Here is a 24,748-nt window from a genome sequence, read left to right as displayed (position 1 = left end):
TAGTAGTGTATTCTTTGCTTACAGTTTCCTAAGAATTGTCTTACAATGCAGTATAATTTTATTGAATGTTACCTCTGTTCTCTTTTCTCCTGCAAGAATATTAAAAAACTTCTGAAGATACCTTATAGCAAGTCACATGTGAGCATGGCGGTACATCGCATTGGACGGACACTTTTGTTGGATGAGCTAGATATTCAAGAACTCTTCATGAGATCATCTCAGGTTAACCATTTGGTTTTTGTTAAGTATCTCATATGGTCAAAATGCATGATTTCAAGAATAGTGTAGCCAGCAAGAAAGCACGTATGTATCAAAATTCCTGAGAATCATATGCGAGTACAAAAGGTGCTCTATTCTGCAGCAGTTGGTTTACCCACAAACTGCATCTGATGTCCTATATCTATGGTATTGTAGGATTAAAATTCCATGTCCCACTCTTCTGTAATTACTTCAGTATTGCTATTAATTTTATTATTAATAAGTATTTGTTACTGTGTAACCTCTTACCATGTATCTGACTTACTGAAAAGTTGACTTCATTAGAAAGAACTTTTCAGTAAGTTCTTTTCTGGGTTTCTTTTGTTGTTGTGGATGAGTATTCGTAACTTAATAAGGCACTTGGTTTACTTTGCAGATGCTTCTTGATATTAATTTCATATTTATGATATTGCCTAGACAGGGGACTGGACATGGCTGAAAGAGTTTTATCAAAGGCTGATTGATCAGAAGTGGCAACGAAAAAAGAAGAGTAAAGAACATTGGTACCAGAAGGCTATACTTTCTAAATTTTTGTATTACAGGTAACCTTATGTCCACGTGAATCTTGAATTCTGCACCCCACTTACTTTTGCCTGGTTTCTTGTCTTGAAGTAAATGTTAAAATTCTGTTATGGTCTGTCTTATTTACTGATTTATCCTTATACAGAGGAAATTGAGGGATGAGATCAGGAAATAACATGTAAATTTTTTAACAGAAATTAAAGTATTCTAAAGTAAAATTAAAGTATTAAAGAATAAAATAAACAGCATGACTTAATTAACTGCATATCTCAATATTTCTGGGTTTGAGGGAAGAACAACTTAAAATACACGAGGTAGATTGTGACACCTGCTGTAATTTTGTAAGAGTTTGAGCAATGAACAACTTGTCAATATAGCAATCTTTTAGTGTATTAGCAAAGTCATTCTTTGAGAACGGTGCATCAAATATAACAATTCTAAAATGGATCTGTTTGCCTGTTGTCAACTGAACTTTTTGATGTTGCTTTGTCAGCATTAATGGTGATGGAGCTGCTCAGCCTGTTCCTTCCACTTCAAAACAGCACCAGGAGGGTCCCGTTTCAGGTGAGAGTGATGAAGCAGGAAGGGCCTCCTGGCCAGCTCCTTTTGAAATGCCTTCTTCGTTATCTGAAGATCCAGGTGCCTCTAACCAGGTTAGTGTATATAATGTTTTAATGTTACTTTTTTCTGTCACTGTAATACTAAATACATATTTATGCGTTTTTGAGAAACAAAACATTTGTCTAGGAGTAGTCATCAATGACTTTACCTAAAAGTAGGAAAGTCTGATATTCAGAAGGTGTGTATGGAAGCTTAAGGTATTGGCCTTTCTTTTTAAATCTGCCATTAAAATAAATCTGTTGTGGCCCTGAATTTATTAGGTGAAGAGGAAAATGAAGACCTATGAAAATGTTTGCAAAACAGTTAAGCAACATTTACTGATACTTGCTATGAGATTACACAAGTGGAAGGGGGAGAGGTTTATAGTAATTATGCAACAAACTATGATTAGTATTAGGCCCTAATCCAGGGTTTCAGTCTGTGGCTAAGCTTATTTATGAAAACTGTTAATTCCTGTGGTTGTTGACTAATATAATACAGGAATTGATTAAATTTTTGAGAGGTTGAAAGATCGGTTCTATTCGGTCTACATTAATATAATAATGATGCTATAGTTATGCTTAGGCAGTATTACCAACTGGTATGCCAAATGACTTGGTCAGCTAACTTATGAAGGCTCTAACCTACATTATCCATAGAACTGGAACTGCATGTGTTGTGGTGTAGTAGTATTCTAAAGTGGAGAAATATTTCAGGACTTGAAAGCTCTTAGAAAAAGGACTACTTCCCTCTTCCACCTTCTTGAGGAACTATTGCCTAATACAGCAGCACTGTTTATCATAAAGAAGCTGATGTGCATTTGTACAGTGTCATTTTCTTTAATTTATAAATGAGACATCAGGATAGAGATTTTATGTCTGGAGACTGATAATTTGGTGCTGACCCTGGGGTCATAAAGAGTTTCTATAAAAGCTTTCTGAGTTCTTTCCAAAGCTTCTGAGAATATTAAGTACAAAATATTGGTATTAGCTATAGAAAAGAAGCATTCTAGTTGCTGACTAGAGGCTTTTTGTAGTTTAATACGGATTTATTTAAAGATGTTAGAGGTGAAGGTTTTTCCCTTATATGCTTTTGTTCAGATTTTTTTTTTTAATGGCCTAACTTTACCTCAGCAGCAGAATCACTCCTTATCCTTGTGCTTTTCACAGGGAGGTGTGCCTCTTGAACCCTCATATATAGTGGGGCATGTGGCCTCAGCCCCCAAAGAACAAAACCTGACTACTTTGTTCAATGACGGGGAAAACAGTCAGGTATGCTATATGTGAAATTTGAGCTCAAACACTGAACCCCCAGCTTATTCAAACATTTTAAAATTTGGTCTAAATTGGAACCAAGAGAAAAACTAAGTCCCCTGTAGAAGTAGCTTTTGTGGCATCTGTGATGTCAGTCTTTTAAGTTAATGTGAATGCGTAGCATAGTTCATTATGTGCTGTCTTTTATTTGCTGCTTTTGCTTCTTGCTTTCTCATAATTCCGCAGAATGTCATAGAGAACAAGTTTTATACTAGTAATTTATAGACCAATTTTTTTCTCTGAATGAAGGGACTTAAAAATGACTTTGTTCGTAATATCTTGTGGACCTTTGAAGATATCCACATGTTAGTAGGATCAAATATGCCTATATTTGGAGGTGGGAGATACCCTGCCGTGAGCTTGCGTCTCAGGTGAGTTTTGAAGTTAATGAGATACATATGCCAGCCTTGACTGACTTGTTGCTTTGCTTCCTGTTTAGCTATCTGCATTTTGTTTGGTTGACTCTTAATTCTTACGTGCAGTTTAAAGAATAAAATTCATGCTTTAGACTTAAATGGTGATGGCATTGTAAAGTGCAGGAAAACGGAAACAGTCCCAATGCCGTGCCGCTGCACTGGGACTTGAGATGCTCTGCTGATTTTTCTGGCTCTATAACTAAATCTTTATTTGAAAATACTGGCGGTTTGCAACCTTTCCTGACTTCAGTGTGAATGTTGACTGTACATCTAGTCCTTAATTTCATTCTATTGCTATTTTTATAAAAGACGGCAGTAATATTTCTCCTACTACGATTCTGAATTTCAATAACTGCTAGTTGGGCGTAAGTACTTAAAACTTGTGACTATAGTAGTTCTGACTGTCTTACTGTTCACTGATACTTTATCTTGATCATTTGATTACCAGTCTTTCTGTTCATGCCTATGCATTGGCAAAGAATGGGCAAAAACTTGAAACTCATTTGGTGTATTTGTCATCTTTTTAAGACACATCTAGGAATTAACAATACCTTGCTTTGGAAGGAATTTTGGAAGGTCTGGGAGAAGGCTTGTGCTATAATTAGTTGCAGCTAATACTGCTATTCCTTTAGAACTTCCTAAGTACTTTTTATCTTGGTAATAGTGTGACATCTGAAGCTTGTTAAAGTTTCGGTGTAAGTGTGGGCAAAAATGCAAAATTGCTGAGGGAATGTGAGTGTATTCCATTGGAGAGATCAGTACATCTGTTTTGTTTGATATAACTCATTGTTTGCCTCTTTAACAATTCACAAATAATTATTTTAGTATCCATCCACTCTCAGGTGACTTAAATCTAAATCCTGTTGGTAAACATCCCTGCTTTTTTCTGAGGAGCAAATAAAGATTTAAATAACACTGGAAATATTTGGTTTTAGGGATAACAACAAGCCAATAAATGTGCTAACAGGAATTGACTATTGGTTGGACAACTTAATATGCAATGTACCAGAGCTTGTGATGTGCTTTCATGTTAATGGAATTGTTCAGGTGAGGCTCTTTGCATTATGCCTACTTAATCTGTTCTTCAGTTTCTGAAATTGCTCCAGTTGTAACAGATCTTTTTCTAATCTTACTATTCTGACAAAAAGATTACAAAAATCCTTTCTTGCAGAATGAGAAGCATCTACACAGCTTGCAACAGTCATCCAGAAATACTGTGTTCTTTTTTTTTCCCTCCCTTCCATGCATGCAAGATTCCTTCTTCCCCTGATATATGAATGAAGGCAAAACCAAAAAATGTAGCAGCAGAAATACATCAGTTTCTTGCATCTTAAAATCTGTAGTGTTCACTTGCCAAGATAGATGCATGCTTTTTAAACTTCTGTTTGCTTCTACTATTTTACAGTAGACCATACATACCAGCTTTCTGTTGTACCTGGTAGCATATAGTTGCTTACTAGGCTGACTAGGTTTCATTGAAGTAGCAGTTAGATGTTGCACCTTCACCACTTCTTTTTTCACCTTTTGTTCTCCATTTACCATGTTTGTCACAGAAGTGAATCCTCTTTAAAGCTTTTGTTGAGTAGTGTAATCAATATGTGCTTGCTTTTAAAGTAAATCATAGAAATTAACTCAATTTATCATGACACTGAATCATAATAGTAGCCTTTGTTTCTTTTAGCAGTTGATAGAGACACTGATCTATAGATTTTGGGGGGGTAGGTGGCAGAAAACCCTCCTAATTTTGAGTTTTAACATACATTCCTTGCAGAAATATGAAATGATCAAGACTGAAGATATTCCCAATTTGGAAAACTCTAATTTTTCTACCAAAGTGATAAAAGATATTGCTCAAAATATCTTATCTTTTCTGAAATCAAATTGCACCAAAGAAGGACATACTTATTGGTTATTTAAAGGTAAGCAGATTTAGATCAATTTGAAAAGATTTATGTTAATGTCATGTTGATTAATGAAAGGTCTTACCTTTCAGCAAGTGGGAGTGATATAGTAAAGCTCTATGACCTAACCACCCTTTGTGAAGAGACAGAAGACAAATACCAAAACCCTTTTACAATGCCAGTGGCAATTCTTCTATACAAGTGAGTTTTTATAATTTTTGTTGTAATACTTAGTTCTTGGTGCAGTTGTATTAAGAATACAGACCAAAAATCATGGTGAAATGAAAATGCATGAAATGAAAATCTTCTTTTACACATAAGCTTGGTAAGCCTCAGTCCCGCTAAATCAAAACAGACTTTCTCCTTTTCACCATTTCTCCATGTAAACGACACTCTCGCTGAGTCAGTCTGGTAGACCCATCATAAAGTTTGGGAGATCTACATTTGCACTAGTATTGTTTAAAGCTTTTTTTTCTTCTAGCACAAAGAAATTATCCAGGGATTTACTGCTCTGTTCAACTTTCTTTTAGAGTTGCTTGCAATATGATGCTGAAGAAAAACCAGAACAAGAAACACTATGGCACTATCAGAACATTGCTCCTTAATTGTCTTAAGTTATTGGACAATGGCAGACATCCTCAAGTAAGAATTACATGTTTTCTTGTAGCTTTGTGTAAATATAATAGACATGCTGTCATTGTAATACACCTGGTAATATTTTGTGTGGTACTTCCTCCTCCCTTTTGCAAGGGAGAGAATTTAAATTTATTTATTAACTTAGAAATTTATTTATGTTTAAAGAAGCCCCAGACTATTTTTTTTTTTTTTTTTAATTAGTAGCCTTCACCGACCCTCATTGCTGCACGAGTCTTCTGTCCTGCTCTAAAAAGGAACTTGTCATTACATTTGCTCTTTTGCTCTCCTTCTCAAAGAGCTCTTTTGTGTTTGGAAGCTGTACAGACACTGAAGCAGATCTTAGCTAGATGTTGTAAAAATGTTCTTATATTCACATTTTGCTCTGAAGGTGGCTGAATGTTGGGACAGGGCAACCAGAGAGGTTGTAGAGTCCCCATCCTTTGAGATACTCAAAGCCCAACTGGACGTTGTCCTGAGCAACCTGCTTTGAGCAAGGGGGTTGGGCTAGACAGTCTCCAGGGGTTCCTTCCAACCTCGACTATTCTGTGGTAGGTGGTAGAGTCAGAAAAAGAACCTCGAACTCTTGGTCTCTTCATTAGACTATCCTGTCAGCTATCGGTACCTTGAGATGCTCTGCACTTTCAGAAGCAGTAAGATAAGTAATGAAAAGGAGATGAAGCTGTATTGACTTCCTTTATTCCAGATACTTGGTTCTGGTTCTTTTCTAAGAAAAACAGGAATCCAATTGCTCTGAAAGAGTAGTAGTTTATTAAAGTTTAGGGAGGTAAAGAAGGTGCGTATGTCTTAAGTATTACTGCTGCCAGATGTGCTAGCTTCCTTTTTAGTTGCAGAACACGGAGTGCTGCTTTCTCATTGGGATTTTGACTGGGTCTATTCACAATCTCTTCCTTGTCTTCAGTTGAGAAATCTGTAGGTTCAGAATGGTATAAGGGAGGATCAATGCATTTAACCAAAAAAGTAAACTGGGATATTGCAGGAAGCTTGGAATTTGATTGGGCAGGAGCTGCTTTATGCAGGCTATGGTACACTAACATGGTAACTTAACATTTTTACTATTTATAGGCAACACATCATAAATTTCAAAAAGAAATATCTATACTGAAACTGAAATCTAATCCAAAGTATAACTTAATTTACATGTAAGTGGTCTAGATTTGAGCTGTTTTCAACTGAAAATTGATCCCAGAAATGTGATGTGAAAAATCTGAATTGTATTTAAAATGGCTTACAGGAGAAGACATGGCATATATTAACTAAATTAATAAGTATTTTGTAGATTCCTTCTAAAGTTGTGGAAAGCTCTCAAAATCCCACTAGAAGCTCTTGAAAATTATTTTTTTTTTTTTTTTTTTTTTGCTCGCATAAAATCCTTCTCTCATTTGCCTCTTGTGATCTACAAGCTTTTAGAACAGGTAGTGCTCATTCTTTACCGGTTGGTTTTTATTCTCTTCTAAACTTGATCAGGCTTGAATCCTTTTCCCTTTCCTATATGGGATTTTTAACTCCATAAGTAACTTTTCAGTAGGGCAGGAGAGAGTCCCTATTTGAGCTGGTTAATTGAATTCATACTCCCGCATAGTGGTGGCCTCCTTTGCCTTCTCAGCAGTTGTATATTGGTTCAGAAAACAGCCTGGTAGAATAACTAATTTTCTGGGATTTTTTTTTTTTTTTAACACCCCTGCAAAAAGCCCTCCAAAAAACCACAAGAAGTGTAAAATGTTGTTTTACAACAGTTCAGCCAACTTGTTTTGCAAGTTCAGCCAAGCGTCTAATGCCAGAAGGTTGCCATTCTGATGGAAAGTTACTTAACATAGCTTACAAGATAGAGCAGTGCTACTGTGGAGAACTTGTATCTCAATTCCACTTTGTATGAAATTGCTGGACTGTATTCTGGTCCGGTCTCGCTAGACTCCAGCAGAACCAGGAGCTAGAACGAGCCCTTTATTACCAGAACCAGGAACTGTAAGTAACTATGCTGTCCTAAACAGAGGGCTTCAGTGGCATTAAATGTAATATCTTTTTTGAACAGTCAGAAGTAGAGAGGATGTTGGGAAGTGGAAGAAAGGAATGTGGGCGCAATTTTTTTTATGTGACTGAATTTTTTTTTTTTTCCATTCACCCCACCCCCTGACTACCCTATTGCTGTGTTTTAGAAATTACTCTTGACATTTTTTTATATTCAGAATGTTCAGGAAGTAAAATGCAGGAGTTCATATCCCCACGGTGAATTTCAGGGGAGTTAATTGCAAGTCCTTCACTTGATGCTCACTTGGTGTTGGCGAAAAAAAGGCATCTCGAAAGCAAGAGATTTCACTGTAAAAAAGTGTTCTAGAACGTATGCCCTGTCGTAATCACTCTGTGTGTGCATGAAGCAATAATGCAAGTCTTTTGGCAATCAGATCCTTCTTAAGGTGCCTAAATCCAAAAGTTCAAGCCTGAAAGCTGTTGCTTAGTGTTTGCATAATCCTGGAGCTACACAAGAGTCAGTAATTTAAGGAGGGGCCTAAACACTTAATATAAAACCATTCATTCCAATTTGGGGCCCAGGTGCCCAAATCGGGTCACTTTAAGGCATGTATGTGTGTTGTGTGTTTGTTTTGGGGTTTTGTGGGGTTTGTTTGGTTTTTTTTTTTAAACTGGATCTGATCCAAATTTCTTAGCAGACTTGACTCATCTCTTAGTGTCAAAATTCGTCGTGATAGGAGTGAGAGAGCTGTCTGAGCAAGAGTTCAGTCTTCAAGTAAACTTGAGGTAGAAAGAAAAGGGCTTAACATTTATCGTAAGGATTATTACTGCATTGTTCTTACTGGCTTAATTGTTAGGTGTGTTTATGGTTCCAAAATAACCTTTAAGCACTTCTGCTCTTAGAGGAAAAAAGTGTATGTATGTGTGCCTATAGTGTGTATACATATTTCTCATCTTGCTGTCTTAGTCTTTGATGCAAGTGTTGAAGTGTTCTGGGGAGCGGTCTGATGCTGGGCCAGGTTGGCTTCCAGGTGTTTGTGTTCCTTCTCTTTTGAGTGGAAGGAGGGGAGATTGCGGAGCGACACGCACAGGACTGCGTACTACAGTTAGGCAAGAAATGAGGTTGAACTTTGGTACATCTTGCCTCGAGGCTTTTTATTTCTGTATAAAACCAAACTGAAGCAGGGGGGAATGCTGCTTGTTTTAGGCTATCACCAGTGTGTGTTGTATTTCTCCTGACTTATTTTATAGTTTTATTTCCTTTCTTGCTATAAAAAGCAAGCTACAATTACGTCTACAAGTGTATGCTGTTTGTGCCCTTGTGTCCTGTTTGACTTCTTGAGTTTCAATTTGAATCTCTTATTTGTTGTTTAGGTGGGTTTTTTTGTTTTTGAGAAGTTGAAATTGATGCTCTAAATTTTTAGTACTGTGGATGTTGCTGCTGCTACAGGATAGCTTTTAAATGCTTGTATGTAATATCTTCTCATTCATCAACGTATATTGAAACTCTGGCAGTGTATACTATTAAAGTACATAGAGGAATAAACTGAAGAAGCAGGAAGGAATGAAATGCAGACCCCTGAATGCTTAGCCCTACCAGAACATAGCTGTCATTACTTCCTCATTTTTCTCCACATGACAGCAGTCCAGAGAAGAGAAAGGGTAAATATCTCCTTAGAGTCAACTAAGAAGATAGCTTCTGGTTTTTTTCTTATGGCAGACTTTACCTTTCTTGCCTGAATTAGAACAAAAGTGGAGAAGGTAAAAGCATCTCTGGAAGGCAGCATAGCTGCCATTTGAGAGAATCTGTAAAACTCAAAAGATGCGAGTAAACAAGGAGTTTTTTAGGGTGGTGCTTGAAAGGAGTAAATAGGGTGATCAAGAGCTGCCCTTATTTATTTATTTTTCTTTTAAAGGAAAAAAACAAGCTGTCTTGAGACAAGGTGGTCTGTATTCCCAATTTTACGTTTACGCCCTCACTTGCAAAACAGGGGCGTGAAACAAAGTGTGGGCAAGCTTCATTGCAGGGGCTGCATGCACATATACGGATAGTTGACAACATACTGTCTGCAGTGATTTGTTTCTTAAATATTGTTTAAAAATTCAGTGCTCAAACATACGGGCATACAGGCTGTATTTACAGCTTATCAAATACCTACTTGCATGTACTGTTTACTCCTTATTCTAAGACAAATTATATTGATGTTGCCTCTCAAAAGAAAAATTTAACGTAAAAATAAATGACTAATTTTTTTCTCTTATTTAAAAAGATTATTGCTTCAGCAAACTACATGTTATCAGAGCTTTTTCAGTTGGATGAACCTAAAAAAGAAGACAGTACAGACTTCCCTATAAATGGAAATTCTGATGAAAGTTATAGCGAGGAAGAGGAAGAAATGCCAGACAGTGATGAAAACGGATCTTACAGTAACAGTTCTGATCCACCAGATGACAATAAAGCAGTGGCTATAATCAAGTCTGTTGGAGAGTTATCAGTACCAGAAAAATACAAGTCTGTTCATCGAATACGTGTAAGTGAAGTTGTGGATTTTTTTAAGGGTTTTATTGAAAGATTCAGTTCATGTAGCGAGGTTTGTTACTGAAATTCAGTTACCTGTTAGTTTTTGTCTTCAGGTTAACTGAAGCATGAGGCAGTGGGGAAAGAAACTTTTCACGAGCCGCTCATAAAATTTGAGGTCTTTGAATTTTACAGTATAGCAGGTTTAATGTAGACTTTCCCCTGCCATCTTGCACATGTCCTTTATGGCATGATTTTGCATGGCTGGCTACAGAAAAATTATTCCTGTCATGGCAGCAGGGAAAATACTGCCAACTGTAGCCATGTGTAAGAGCTGTAGATAACCACAAGTTTGTGTGGATGCCTAGGTTATCTTAGTATTTTTTTCTGGAGCAATATTAACATTTGGTTTTTTTCTGGGAGCATCAGCTACTTCATGTCCACAGAGTTAGTCTTTGATTTCCCTCTTTGATTTGTCTTTCCAAGGTAACTGGTCAGAATACAGCAATTTGATTTCTTTGAAATTTTGGTTATAGTTAATTTAAAAAAAAGAGATGAAGCTTTACTCTGCACGTATGTATATGTTGTGTCCAAGGGGACATCTGGGTGCATAACCATAGTATTCCTGCAACTTCATTGACATACATGTTCCTCATAAACAAATCAGTGGAAGTGTAATACTGCTACCTTCATCACACTTGCTGTGCATTATTATTGAAACAAAATAGAGGAATATGAGAAACTGGGAAGATCAGTGAAGCAACTGTTTATAGCATTTTACTTTTCTTCTGATGTTTTGCTTGCCTTATCGCTATATAGGGATATGATTGTGAGATGACTCTCATTGTTCAAAAGCTAAACCTTTTTTCCTAACATCTGTGCTGAGTAGCAAAGAACAAGATTTCCTAAAAAAACTTGTAACTCTTATTGCTATCTTAATTTCTAACACTTCAAGGTCCATCAGCTGAAAATACAACACCACTCGCACCGGTGCAATTTCCCCTTTCTTCTCCCCCTTCTACTCTACCCCGGAAGAAAACAAAAACACACTACCCCCCACCCCCCCCAAAACCCCAAGGCGTTGAGTTGTTCAAAGGTGATGAAAGTGCAACTTTGATGTATAGGCTGAGGAAATGATTTCTGTGTAGTATTGAATCTGCTTATCTTCCCGGGTCTGCATTGCAGACCATCTGCGGATGCTTTTGTAATTACCGTTACGGAATAGAGTCATCTCATCTCTTCTCCTCTTTGCATTGTCTTTGGGATTACCAGGAGGGACCAAGCGTAGGTGACCAGGTATAGGAATTGCTCACTGAGATAAAGGAAAGAAATACTGTGACGCTTTCTAGTGTAGAGTTCAGATGTTCCATTAACAGGTTTTCTTAATGCTATCTCTCACTTGCATCTTCTAGCCAGTAATTTTGACGTTTCGTATGTTGAACGCTTATTCTCCTCTTATTCCTTCCCTGCTGCCCCCCTCAATGAAGCCTAGCTGTGCATTCCCTGTCTGCCATGGCACTGAGGAGCGCTGCAGGCTAGTGCTCAGCTATGTCCTGGAGGTAAGTTTACCATCAACTTTCTAATGATGTTTCACCTAGTACCCAATTCTTGATGTATTCTGTATTTGCTAAATATTGCTTTCAAGGTGAATTAAATTATTTCTTCTTCTTGCAGGGCTTGAAGTCTGTTGACAGCAGTGTTAAAAAAGAGGGTGACCTTCCTGCAGCTGACCCCAGCACACCGATCCCATTGAAATACGAAGATGAATCCACCAGTGGTGGTCCCGAGTGTCTGGAAAAGCAGATGGCGTTATTTTTAGACAAAAGTAAGTTGTATTGTTGTGCAAATAAGACCTTTCCAGTGCCAACACAAAATTTGATTGTCAAAACAGTGTACGTATAAGTCACTAATTACACTGTTGCATAAGCAAAAGTAGTATACCGAAAACTGGAGAACAGTCTGTTCCTTTTTAAATAGGAAAAGAATAGCTTACTTGGGATATTTTGCATATCAAAGCATCTTTTATTAGTAAACACATAATTTTACTGGACCCTATTTAGATGTGGCTTGCAGATGACTTCCATAAGGCTTAGTATTTTGGGGTTTGATTTGTGGGTTATGTTTAAAATAGTCTTTATTCTTTTTTTGTGACTTGGAAGTTTTGTGGAAGAACTCCTACTTCTGGCAGGTTTTTCTCCTACGTCATGCTTGCTGCTGAATTGCATATAAAATGTTAACTAGGATTTTGCTTTCTTTCTTGTACCTCTACAATTGTGGAAGGAAGCAGCAAATAAAAGATGTTTTGTTTGCCTAAATACTCGAAGTCCAGAAGTTTCAGACTATAGTCTGTCTATTTTATTTTTCTCTGAGGTGCCGTAAAAGGGTACAGGACAGACTCTTCTTCTGAAAGTAGTAGAGTTTTCTACAGGGCAAGAAGCCCTATAAGCATAACCCAGAAAGAAATTTCAGTCTTGCACATTTTTACAATTCTTTATTCTTTCCTTTTTCCTCCTTTCCCCCTTTGAAAATCTCTAAATAATAAGCAAGTTCAATTTTGAGTTATTCATTTAAGTGTTCTCATGTTTCTTTTCCAGTTTTATGATTGTCTCTTGAATGTCAATGACGTGGAGACGTACCCATACTTTCTTAGTGTTTATCAGATACATGACCACAGAATTTAACACCCCCATCAGAAAGTTACATTGTGTTGAGCTTGCATAAATTCTGCACAGTACTGTTAATGTGGACTGTGAGACTAATTTTTACCAAGATCTACTGAGAAATTTTACCTCCATCAGCTCAGCAAGAACAGTGTGCTTATTTCAGCTCTCCTGCAGCCAGGCTCTTGTCTACTGTCTTCACAAGTTGGAACTGATGACACATTGCAGCTGCTTGCCAGCTGGCAAGGAGGATGTCCGCATGTTAACTTTTTCTGTTTAGAAACAAGTGTTTCCTGGGGGATGTGGGAGATAAATATTGCACAGATCAGAAAAAAATATTTTAGTTGATTTCTGGAGCTGTGCTGGAGTTCTTCCCTGAAGTAGCAATGGTGCTACTTGTTTAGGTCATCAGGACTGAATTCAACCTAGAGAAAAATAGTTCAAACATAAGGGAGAAACTTTCGCTTCTCCAGTATGTGGGTTTGTTTGTTTTCTGTGATGCAAGTTATGTAGTTTCTCTGCTACATGTGTATGTTTACATACATATAGAAAGGATAAGTGCTCTTAATTCTTGAAGAGCTACTTCTGAATAGTATGTAGATACAGTATATGTGCATTCTGTGTCTTTAACTGCATGAGGTGTTACTGTATTAGATTTGTCTTTGTCCTAACATAAACATGTAGTTCTTCTAGAACTTACTAAAGATACTGGGCTTGCAAGTTAGGCCTTGTAGGTCCAACTGTAAGCAAGAGACTCATTTCTGTGTGCAGATATTATCAGGACAAAATTCTGTCCTTTGGTATGCCTAAAGTCAGTGGCCTGTTCTTTCTGGTTCCATAACCAGTGCAGCATCGAAAAAGGAACCTTCATAATCTTACGCTGAGGATGTCTTGAAACGAGTGTGAGAGAGACACTGGTTTTCCTTGCGGGAAGGACCAGGTTATCCAGTTCCTTCTGTGCTGGAGGCTAAACCCACAAATGGAGGCTTTCTCGCTTTGAGACTGTTCATACAGAAGCAGAGCATATATTGTAAGGATTTGGTGGAGAACATGACAAATTATGCCTGTGGCTTTCTTGTTCTTTTCTACTGCTACCTAACAGAATAGTCTCGGCCACTGCCCCCGTATTTCAAAAGCTGTTTAAAGTATGAGAGGTTAGCTGCATTGTCACTGTGCTCACTGTATGCGAGCATCCCGCTGTCAGGTGCAATAGATGGAAAAGTTCCAAGTATTGGGTCCATTTTGCAGATGAAAAATGTAGTGGCAGACAAGTTGGCATAACTCTACTTGTGCAGAGCTGTAATAAGGCAATTTACATTCTGTCTGTATGCTGATGAAGTTGTGTCCAACCTCTGGCATATGTTATGGAGATGAGATTTACTGATGAGGTTCTGTTCGTGTTACAGTGGGCTCATTTCAGAAGGGTAAGCATTCCAGTCAGTCAGGAATGATTCCTGGATCGTGGCAATATAAAATGAAGCTCCAGCTCATTCTGAAATCATCAAAGGCTTATTATGTCCTATCTGATGCTGCTATGATTCTACAGAAATATGGGAGAGCACTACGATACATCAAGCTGGCTTTACAGTGCCATGGTAAGTTGCTAGAATGTATTTGTCATCTGTACCGTTGCCTGTATATACCTTTCACGATATCAAATACTTCTCTTGTGCGTGATTTGTCCTAGTGGCATGCAGTGACAAGTCTGACAACCGTGTGTTTAGTTAAACTAAGTGTCTAGCTCATTATTCAGGAGGGAAGTGTGTAGTAAGAATAACTCCTGTCTCTGTTTGGTAGAAGGGTGCTCCCATTTTGACAGATTGGGAAACTTAGAGTGCAGATTTGGAGCTTCAGAGCACTTGAAGTTGGGAGAGTTGGTCCTGGTGCCAAGACCAAGATAGTATTCTGTGGTCTAAGTGCTATTGCTGCAAGCAGATGTCTTTTCCCTGGAAATGCCTGGTGGTTCCCGTGTCATTTAAATATATTCCTGACTCTCAGAAATACCAAACTTGTTCATCAGCTCAGTTGGATACTCCTCTAAAATGAACTACATCTTAAAGTATTACCGAGGAAAAGGAAGGAAGTAAAATCAGGCTGTTTAGAATATTACTACCATAATGAGAATAACTAATCAGAAAATGCCGTTAGCTTAGTACTGTAATTCTGCTGTTTTGCTTCCATATTTGTAGGGCTTGGGGTGGGAGGAGGCTTATAAAGCAAGAACACTTGATCTTAACGCAAAGCATCCATATGCTTTTCAATAGCTCGAAGCATTCGTCAGCTTTCAGTCTTTTAAAGACTTGAGAATTGAGTTTAAATTGTACCTTGTGGAGTTTAATTCTTCAGGCTGTTATGTCATTTGAGTTAATCTGTAGAAGGTCCCTTTTCCTTTAGTCAAATCTGAGATTAGCATTGGTAATTACCAGATTCACTGCCCATCTTGGACAACATAGTTGCTCTTTTGAAACTGTCGGCTGCGTAGCACTGCTGACTTTAAAATAGGTTAGTTCTTAGAAGAACATGTGTTGTCTGCCTACAGAGAATAAGTGCGACAGGTAACATAAAAACCAATTATATTGTCAGTGTCAAACTTTTTGACGTTTAATTCTTTTCTTTCCCCCTCCCTCATCCATGGGATTTTTTTTCTAATAGATACCTACTGTTGTCTCTGCGCCAACATGCTTCCTGAAGTATTAGTATTTCTTTGTCAGTGTTTAACCCTTTGTGGAGATATCCAACTAATGCTTGCTCAAAATGCAAACAACAGAGCAGCATATCTTGAAGAATATAATTACCAGACAAAAGAAGATCAGGAAATATTACACAGTCTTCATAGAGAATCCAGGTGCCAAGGTATGATACTGATACAAGAGAACTGCCATAATTCAGTTATATGACAGACGTAATTTCATTGTGCTTCCTCAAAACCATGCACTAGTATCATTTTGGAGGAGGGTTTATTACGCTTCAGTTCTGTTTTCTTCAGAGAAAGCTTATCGTGCCTGTTGTATGTAAGGAGGTTGTCAAGATATTGTATGACATGCCTGAAGCTGTAAAATAACTAAAGACAGTAATTGTTTAAGTAATGGGTAAATTTTACTTATCTGTAGAAATTGTGGGATTGTTCTGACATGGGTCTTATACTTGGTCATCTTTTTGGGCATTTTCCTCTAGACTATCATAGATTTAAGTTTGTTTGGAAATACTGTTTGACAGGCAGGCTTTGCATTTTGTTTTCTAGTGTTTGCCTGGGCTACGGACTTGTCTACAGACTTGGAATGCCAGCTTTCCATCAGCTGTAAATGTTATGAAGCAGCTTATGAAATTTTACTTTTCAGTAATTTAAAAAACCAAAATCCAGAGCAGCATATACAGGTACTAAAGAGGATGGGTAATATCAGGAACGAGATTGGAGTGTTTTACATGAACCAGGCTGCTGCAGTGCAGACTGAGAGAGTGGGCAAGTATTCTTTTTTCCACTTCTTACTGTTTCACGGAGCTACAACAGTGATCGTGTTCACTGATAGTGCAAGAAATCTTGAGCATTTCTGATTATAAAGATGACATTTAAAGAACTTGGTAGTAAATACTTTTCTGTAATTGATGTTATATAACTTTAATGTCCATTGTAAATATTTGTCTACAATAGATTACTGTGGCTTGTACATTGTACTTAATTGAGCCTAAACTGAATAATGGAATTTATAGCTTTGGAGAAATTATTTTAAAGTGTGTGGAATGCCCTCAAAAAACACGATGGAAACTTTAAACCAACTCTGTTATAAAAGGGAGGGCATGTTGCATTCTTGGTGTGTTTTGTTTAGCCCAGCATGAACAAGCGTAAGCTTAATTTAAACATAAGAATAGTTTCAGTGAAGTCAGTCTATGAAATTTTTGGTAAGTAAATCCTTGGAGGCTTTGCTTTTGGTTTTTTTGGTTTGTTTTTTTGTTGTTGTTGTTGGGGTTTTGGGGAGGGGGTTGTTTGGTGTGTTTGGGGGTTTTTTTGGTGGTGGTTTTTGGGTTTTTTTGTTTTGTTTTGGGTTTTTTTGATGAAACGGAGGTTGCCTAAGCTTCATTGTAGGGTAAGGTGTTTGGTGGGTTTTTGTTTTTTGAAAGCAAAACCAATTATGTCTTGTCTACAAGTGAGAGTTATATAAACTAGAACAAATTAGATGCTGGTGGTTCATTGTGAACAGCTCCAGTCTCCCAAATACCGGCTGTTTTCTGTGACCTTTGTCCAATTAATATTTGAAGGATTTTGGGTTGGACTTTTAATTTTGTGATTTTTCATAATCTCTGTGTTTTTGCAGAACTGCTGTTTAGCTGAAGTCAAAGCTCAAATACTGAATTTCACTTGTCTGTAAAAGTAACTTTTTAGTTGTTTCATACTGTAAGTTTATAGAAGTAACTGCAATACCCTGAATATTACTGTGAGGGAAAAAAAAACAATCTGTGTTTTATCCTGTTAATTTCCCCTGTTTTTTGTGTGTCTTGTTATCACAATTCTTTTGAAAGTATAGTGTGTGTAATAGTGCACTTTAGGTATTAAGATTTTTCATACGTTTAAGGCTTTCTTAAGAGTATTTTCCATGAAATGGCTCTTCAGAATCATTTACTGCCCTTAAATTCTAAAAGGTTGAGAACATAATGGAAATGTTTGTTCAGTATCTTTCAAGAATTTGAATGAGATGGTAAGCCTTGTGTCTTAACCCTAGTGAGTAAAAATGTATCGACAACAGAGCAGCAACTCTGGAAGAAAAGCTTCTCTTGCTTTGAAGAAGGAATTCAGAATTTTGAGTCAATTGACGATGCAACCAATGCTGCTCTTCTGCTGTGCAACACGGGACGACTGATGCGAATTTGTGCTCAAGCGCACTGTGCAACTGAAGGTGACTTCAAAAGGGAGTTTTCCCCAGAAGAGGCCCTTTACTATAATAAGGTAACATCATACTATTTTTAGAATGACCCATACCCTCATATGCCTTTTACTGTAGAATACTTGTAAATATCTGTAAGTCTTGATGTAGTAACTTGGGATACCTCTCCTGCTTTCACATTATCCTAATCCTCACTGTATAGGCTTCAGTATTGTTGTTGAGGTTTGATTCCGTTGCTCTGATATATGAAGTGCTGAGACGTTCAGATCCTGATGTTTAACAGACTGCAATACCACACACAAAGGAGACAGAAATTCATGGTCAGGATTAAAGTTATGACCAAAATGGGTGTACGGAAAATATTGAAGAAGGCTCAGACAGATTATTTCTGAATGCTTCCTTGAGAATGAGTAAAGCAGTAACTATGTACGTGTATTATTTTATAATCTGTAGGCTATTGACTACTATCTGAAGGCATTAAGATCACTAGGTAAGAGAGATGTGCATCCAGCTGTTTGGGATTCTGTCAACTGGGAGCTGTCTACTACATATTTCACTATGGCAACTCTACAGCAGGATTATGCTCCACTGTCTCGAAAGGCTCAGGAACAGGTAACAAAAGAGCATTTGTGACAACATCTGGTACAATAAGCTATTATCTTCCTGAAAAACTAAGCAGTGAGCAAAATTGATATTGGAATAACTTGTAAACCTTTATTAGACTGAAGAACTTTTGTGAAGTAGTTCTTGCAAACCATAAAATGTTTAGTCGCTTGCATTTTTAAGGTTTTGCTTAATGAAAAGATAGTGCCACAAACAGAGATTTAACCCGTACACTTGTACATAGTGGTGTTCTAGTTTCAAAGTAATCACACTACATCTTTGTTGTATCTTGTAGATAGAGAAGGAAGTTAGTGAAGCCATGATGAAGTCCTTGAAATATTGTGATGTTGATACAGTGTCTGCACGACAGCCTCTCTGCCAATACCGGGCTGCAACCATCCACCACAGGCTTGCTTCAATGTACCACAGTTGCCTGAGAAACCAGGTATTAGTAGGAACTGTTCTGTTTTTCTGTATAGGTTCCATACTTAACAAGTCCAATGTGTGTGGAGATTGATATTTATCCTTCTACCTGGAGTTGGGATATATTTATTTAAATGATTTAACCAAAGAAATGTGAGGTGGTTTATTTGCAAATCATTGTGAAATATAATGTTACTTTTAAGAGCAGTCTGTCCTTTATAATGGGTCTGTCTATTCTAAGTAGTTCCATGCTCTTATAACAGAAGACATTGATGGTAAATATTTTCTTTGGTTTGGTTTTGCGTCCAAGCCACTCTTCTGATACTTAAGCAGACAGCCTTCTGCTAGAACATTAGCATATGATTTACTAAAGCCTTAATGTAGACTTCCATGTCGTTTTCTGATTGGTTTTTTTTTGTTTTTTTTTTTTTGTCGAAAATATTATTCCTTATGGTTAACTTAATTCTACTTGGTGTGAATTTGTTAGCATTAGCTATGAAATTACAATAGCTTCAAAGATGGCAGGCTGGTGATATATTCTAGAAATGCGCAGACATTTAGATGAACCATTATGAAATGAGCTGGGGAATGATTGTTGGTAGCTCGTGTACCAACATATGCAGTTTTTTTTTCTAATGGTTACTTTATGAACATACAAATTGTCTGGGATTTACTATGTACCCTACTTTGAGCGCAGGTTGGTGATGAACATTTGAGGAAACAACACCGAGTTCTTGCTGATCTTCATTATAGTAAAGCAGTACGACTCTTCCAACTCTTGAAGGATGCACCCTGCGAGTTCCTTCGTGTGCAGCTGGAAAGAGTGGCATTTGCAGAATTCCAGATGGCAAGTAAGTCTAGCTCTGTCTTACCACAACAGCTTTCCAAACTACCATTACCTATTTAATTTCATTTTTAGGTAACTTTGTATATGAGAGCAGGAGTAATCTGCTTCTCGGAATAGAATTTTCTTTGAGAGAAGAGACATTTTTATCTTACTGGTTTTCAGTTGATGAGGGCAGTACATGCTTTTCTTGTCTTGAAATCTTTGGATGGAAGAAAAAGTGCAATCCAGAACATAAGCCATTTGCGTCCTTCATTTTTACTTACTTTTTTTTTTTTTTAAGGTCAGAACAGCAGTGCTGGGAAATTAAAGACTTTGTTTGGGGCCCTAGATATAATGGTGAAAACCAAGAGTGCGTTCCAGCTCATCAGAAAGGAGCTTGTGGCAGAAAGTGAACAGGTAAGCCAAAGTCAAGCGGTCTGATTATCTGCTCCCTTGTCTCTCTTGGGTTCACATAAAACTAGTCATTTGGCAATTAAGAGTGTGCTTGGTTACTTTTCAGTAGAGCTAGGTGCTTAAACAGTGTGGACAGGGTTTGAACCTATTGCAGTTCTCTTGTAGCCTTTAAGTGGAAGTGGATTAAAAAAAATTACTGTAGAACAAACCTTTCATCCGGAGATGGATTGAAACATGTTTTTGTATGGATGTATACTGACTGTCTGTCTGAGTGAATGGGGTTCTGTGCAACTCTGTATTATCCCTTAAAAGTCGTCTTAAAGAACTTAAGAATGTATGTACAGTATAAATGGGATTTCTCTCTAGTATATTTAATATTGAAATATTAAAATGTAGAAGCTTATCTGTAGCTAGTGTTAATAGGTTCTTGATGCCTAAATAATTAATTACTTGCAATATATGCTGACGAGTGTTCATCCCTGGCTGGCAATTGAGCAACAGATTGAGTAGTCAAGTCCACGTTTTCCTGATATTGTTATAACTAAATACTCCAATACATATGTACAACACAGGCAGTCGGCGTAACTTGTGTACAGCGTGGATATGAGCTAACTACTGAAGCCTCGTAAACGGGGTGTCATAGCAGTTGTGATGCTGGTGCCGCTCCTGTAAAGAGTAAGCTAACCTGCAGGTGTGGTTGTCTGACTTAATTGAAGTGCGTTTTAATGGTGGAGTTGAGTGAAATGGTTTTTGGTTTTCTCTTCTTGTAGATAAGCCAGGATAAAAGTACTGCTGAGAATATGTCACCTAATGATTCCTCTACTGGCCTTAACAGAGAAGAAGTGTTGAAACTGCTTAGTATTTTTGAGTCCAGAATGTCATTCCTTCTCCTCCAATCCATTAAATTGTTAACTTCAACCAAAAAAAAAATTGGGTAAGTTGAACCTTGATACGCATATGTAGATGTGATTCTCATCCATAAGTGCATACAAAGTGTGTACGCTTAAGCATGCAAGAAAGTGTGATATTTATTCTTTTATGGAGGTGGCTCTTCTGTGTGGAGAAGGGCCAAGATACGCCTTCATCGTCTAAATTTTGCACGTTTTCTGCGGTTTTGTGTGTAATTGGGGGAACGGCCAAGAAACATCTTTACTGAGTGTGTCTAGGCAGCTTTTTTCTCTCCTCTTTCCTGATAGCAGTCCAGGACTGAGAGAGGACAAAAAAGTCAGACTGGAATGGTTGTATTCAGATAGGAAAATAACAGTTTGTAATCATCGTCCGAAATGCACGGTACGGTTATGAATCACTGATGCTTTATCATGCTCTGTGATATCTAACTTATCCTTTAGAGGATATAAATCCTATGTCCTTCATAGGTATAAATTCACACACAAAGCAGTTTAACATGTACTGCCATAATTTTGCTGGCGTACTTCTCATTGTCTTTTTTTTTTAATCCAGCTGTTTGCTCAGGTAATGAGGTACATATATATGGTGTCCTTCATCTTAACTGACATTGGTCTTCATCTGTGACAGCACTTGAAAGTTAGTGGGGGAGAAACTACTGTGTACTGCTGGTCTTTTGATATATCTTGATGATAAAATATATCAGCGACAGCATAGTTTAGCAAGCAAAATACTTCAGAATAAATGTAGGCACATCAGTAATGCTGTAAATGGAGAGGGATGGGTATGGGGAAGATACTGGCGTTAAAGAATTTTCTAATGCCTAATGGAGTGCAGTGAAAAAATAATCTTCTGTCTTGTTGCTGGGATTCAGAACAAATGTGGCTTCTCCTTCTTGTGTTGACCTTGAAGTGTTGTTGGGATTAGGTGTGGCAGTGTAATTCCTTACACCACTATTGCTTCTGTTGGTTAGATTTGAATGTGTGTGGTGTTGCTTTTGGGATGCAGAAGATACCTTTTATTCCCTCAGCAGCAAATGTGTTTGATTGCAGAAGCTACAGCAGCATACTATTGCTGTTTCTAATGTTATATAAAATTAATTTATGAAAATGTGGCATTAGTTCTATAGGTAGTTCTAGAGAATTCTTTTATTGTTGGAAGTCGTGTTAATAGTTTTTCAGATTGAAACACTGCTGATGGAAGTGCTGTTTTGCTAACAGTAAACTGTGAAATGAATTCATTCTGCACAGTAACTTGTCTGCTGATAGTAGGAGACTGGTAAATAGAAAAACATGAGACAAGAAGAAAGCCGTGTGCTTTCTTAGCAGTGCTTTAGGTGCATTGTGCAGTGCTTTCACTTTTTAAAAAAGAGCTTCCACAAGGTGGCAATCTGAATATGTGAAATGCAGAGGATTAAAGTATAATTTGTATGTAACCACGCAGATGTCTCAAGTAACAGAGTAAATTGTTTTAGTTCTGTTATCTCATAATATGGGTAAGCGTTGTAAAACAAAAAACTCTTGGTGTTTTGTTTTGTGGGTTTTTCTCCCCGTTTACTTTCTCATCGTTGTCTCTCTCGAGTGGGGTTTTGTACTGAAGATTCCACATAGGGAACGTGTTACAGTTTTAATTGGAATACTGTGAAATGGGAGTGTTGCTGTAAGATGTTGAACTTTTTTAAACAACGGTGGATTGAGGCTAAGCTTAAAACTACCTTTCGCTTAGCCTTTCTAGTACCTTGCATACATCTAGCGTACGTTTCCTCAGTTCTGCTTTGTAGAAGAAGGTAACGTCTGCCTTCTGTTTTAATAATAGGCTGAAAAGGGAGGAAATTGGAGCTCACAAATGCTATTTCAGGGTCTCAGATGCACTTTGGCAGGGAACAGGAGAACATGTGGTAAAATTAATGTTTGATAGCGAAACTTGCAGACTAGCAGTAAAACTGGATGAAATCAGAGTTTTACCCTCTAAAAGTTAAATGGATAAGCGTAACTGAACTTGGCTATGTAAAATGGAGGAAAGAAGTAATTGAAAGTAGTGTTTCGTTCTGGGAATTGTTGTAACTTATCCTGGAAATACTTTGCATTTCAGTGGCTTTTTATTGACTACTTGTTCTGTTTAATAAACAAACCTGTCTGATTGCTGCCATGTGTTAGGAATTTAATTTGCTTCACCATTTCTTGGTAGTTCCCGACACATTTGCAATTAAACTGACTGCTGCTTGCACACGAACACGCTTAATTTATTTATAATATCACTAGCAGCATTTTTATCTTTCTTTTTTCTCGTTTGGGTCACTTATTTATTAGTCTTGGACATTAAATGTAGCAGAGCAGGGTGGCAAAGAGGTGGGGTGACAGCGCTGAAGCAGAAGACCAGCCCGGGTGTGATAAGTGATTTACAATGGTGTTTGTCAAGTGGAGAAAATTGGTGGGAGCTTAGACTGCAGGCTGGCAGAAGAGGAAAAGCTCTGTTGTGCAGAGGTATTGAGCATGGAACAGTCTCTGTCGTCGGGAAATAGCTTGGATGTATGGAACTTGAGAGAATGAGGGCAGACCATGGGCTTCAGACGTGAACGGGAAAATGGTGTCCGTAGGGGCTTAGAGGGGAGAGCTGAGGGCAGGGGAGCAAACAGACGGCGTCTCCTCAGCGTTCAGGTGTCTGTGTGCATTTGGCATGATCAGATTAGACGCTAACTTAGACAAAAGTACAGAGTTTTGGCACGGAGACCGGGATTCAGAGGGTTTACGATGTGACTTGGGATTATGAGTTAATAAAATGGCCGGGCTGGAGCTGCATAAAAATTGGAACACCTTATCCCTCCTGCAGTATAAACAGAGGCTCTGACTGCAGTGCTGTGAAATGGTAGGAAATAGGAACTAGGGAAATAAGAGACTCAAATCAAAACGCCGGCCATGTGATTTCACAGAGATACTCATCAGTGTTGTTACTTAATAATTGTTTTAATAATTTGCAGAATAAAATATTGTGCTCAATAGTTTCTATTATCTGTTTTCTTTTTAGGGGCATTAATGAAGAAGAAGTTGTTCTTAAAACAAACAAGCAAGTTTACTCCCTGCTGTTGCGAGCAACTGCTAACAAAAGTATGACTCTGCTAGAACGAATAGAGGTAATCTTAAATTTACTGGAACAGCTGACTCAAACCAGTGAAGCTGGTAACGGAGGAATTCAGTGACTGAAATGCTGCAAGCCAGCAGAAACAGTGCCTTGCTGTGCGTGGGATCAGTGGTAATTTTTTCCCATGTGATACGTGTATTTACTGAAGGCAATTAATATCGCCTACATTGGTACGCTGTACATCTGGGAAAGGACAGGAATTCCTTTTTATCCTGCGAGAACTCTGTAGCGGTTCGGTTACTAGCGTTTCTTTGTTTGAAATGCCAGTTTGGGGTTCTGGATAGAAACGTAACAATTTTTCACGTTGGAGAAAGTCACGATTTTTCTCTTACAGGTAATGGGCTTTGCAGTGATATAAATGTTTTGCATAAAAATGTAATCTCACAGTTGCTCTGGTTTGATATTTAATGAAATACACTTTGTAAGCAAGGCTTCATTGGAACACTTTAACCGGTAATGTGAACCGAAGTAGTACAAGGAAATTTCTGTTGACTATGTGGACGCACTACTTTTATTACAGTTCCTATCCTGCACAAAAATGTGTGCCTTTCTAGCTTTGATGCAAGACTCTTGCAAATATTAGCCATCACTGGGACTTCATTTACCCCAGACAGTGAATGGTTTTAGCTGTGTTTGAATTGGTCAAGAATAGTATTATCTTTTTCAGACTTGAAACTGTGAATAAATGAGAGCATATTTTTAAATAAAAATTTATTTATTAACTATAAACTCATGAATTGGTCTGTCTTGG

The 24,748-nt window shown here is 37.7% G+C and overlaps 1 protein-coding gene across 3 annotated transcripts in view; it reads left to right on the top strand.

Annotated features, from left to right (window-relative positions):
* The window catches only part of EDRF1 (erythroid differentiation regulatory factor 1), a 28,406-nt gene extending 3,676 nt beyond the window's left edge, over positions 1-24,730 (top strand). Inside the window, exons 4-25 of one of the 3 annotated variants that reach the window (XM_050899450.1) lie at positions 97-222; positions 676-800; positions 1,274-1,433; positions 2,550-2,651; positions 2,943-3,064; positions 4,045-4,156; positions 4,881-5,028; positions 5,103-5,211; positions 5,541-5,652; positions 9,903-10,163; positions 11,638-11,709; positions 11,825-11,975; positions 14,217-14,405; positions 15,463-15,663; positions 16,052-16,270; positions 17,526-17,749; positions 18,141-18,299; positions 18,586-18,735; positions 19,411-19,564; positions 19,841-19,956; positions 20,724-20,887; positions 23,884-24,730. In XM_050899450.1, the coding sequence (XP_050755407.1) occupies positions 97-222; positions 676-800; positions 1,274-1,433; positions 2,550-2,651; positions 2,943-3,064; positions 4,045-4,156; positions 4,881-5,028; positions 5,103-5,211; positions 5,541-5,652; positions 9,903-10,163; positions 11,638-11,709; positions 11,825-11,975; positions 14,217-14,405; positions 15,463-15,663; positions 16,052-16,270; positions 17,526-17,749; positions 18,141-18,299; positions 18,586-18,735; positions 19,411-19,564; positions 19,841-19,956; positions 20,724-20,887; positions 23,884-24,055 (3,348 nt within the window). In that variant the 3' untranslated portion in view covers positions 24,056-24,730. The remainder of the gene's footprint in view (positions 1-96; positions 223-675; positions 801-1,273; positions 1,434-2,549; positions 2,652-2,942; positions 3,065-4,044; positions 4,157-4,880; positions 5,029-5,102; positions 5,212-5,540; positions 5,653-9,902; positions 10,164-11,637; positions 11,710-11,824; positions 11,976-14,216; positions 14,406-15,462; positions 15,664-16,051; positions 16,271-17,525; positions 17,750-18,140; positions 18,300-18,585; positions 18,736-19,410; positions 19,565-19,840; positions 19,957-20,723; positions 20,888-23,883) is intronic. The other 2 variants (XM_050899451.1, XM_050899452.1) reach the window with 2 other exon arrangements.
* Positions 24,731-24,748: the final 18 nt, after the last annotated feature.

Source organism: Gymnogyps californianus, chromosome 6 (genome assembly GCF_018139145.2).
Source record: "Gymnogyps californianus isolate 813 chromosome 6, ASM1813914v2, whole genome shotgun sequence".
Taxonomy (NCBI): Eukaryota; Metazoa; Chordata; class Aves; order Accipitriformes; family Cathartidae; genus Gymnogyps; species Gymnogyps californianus.
This window is presented reverse-complemented; position numbering and strand designations above follow the sequence as displayed.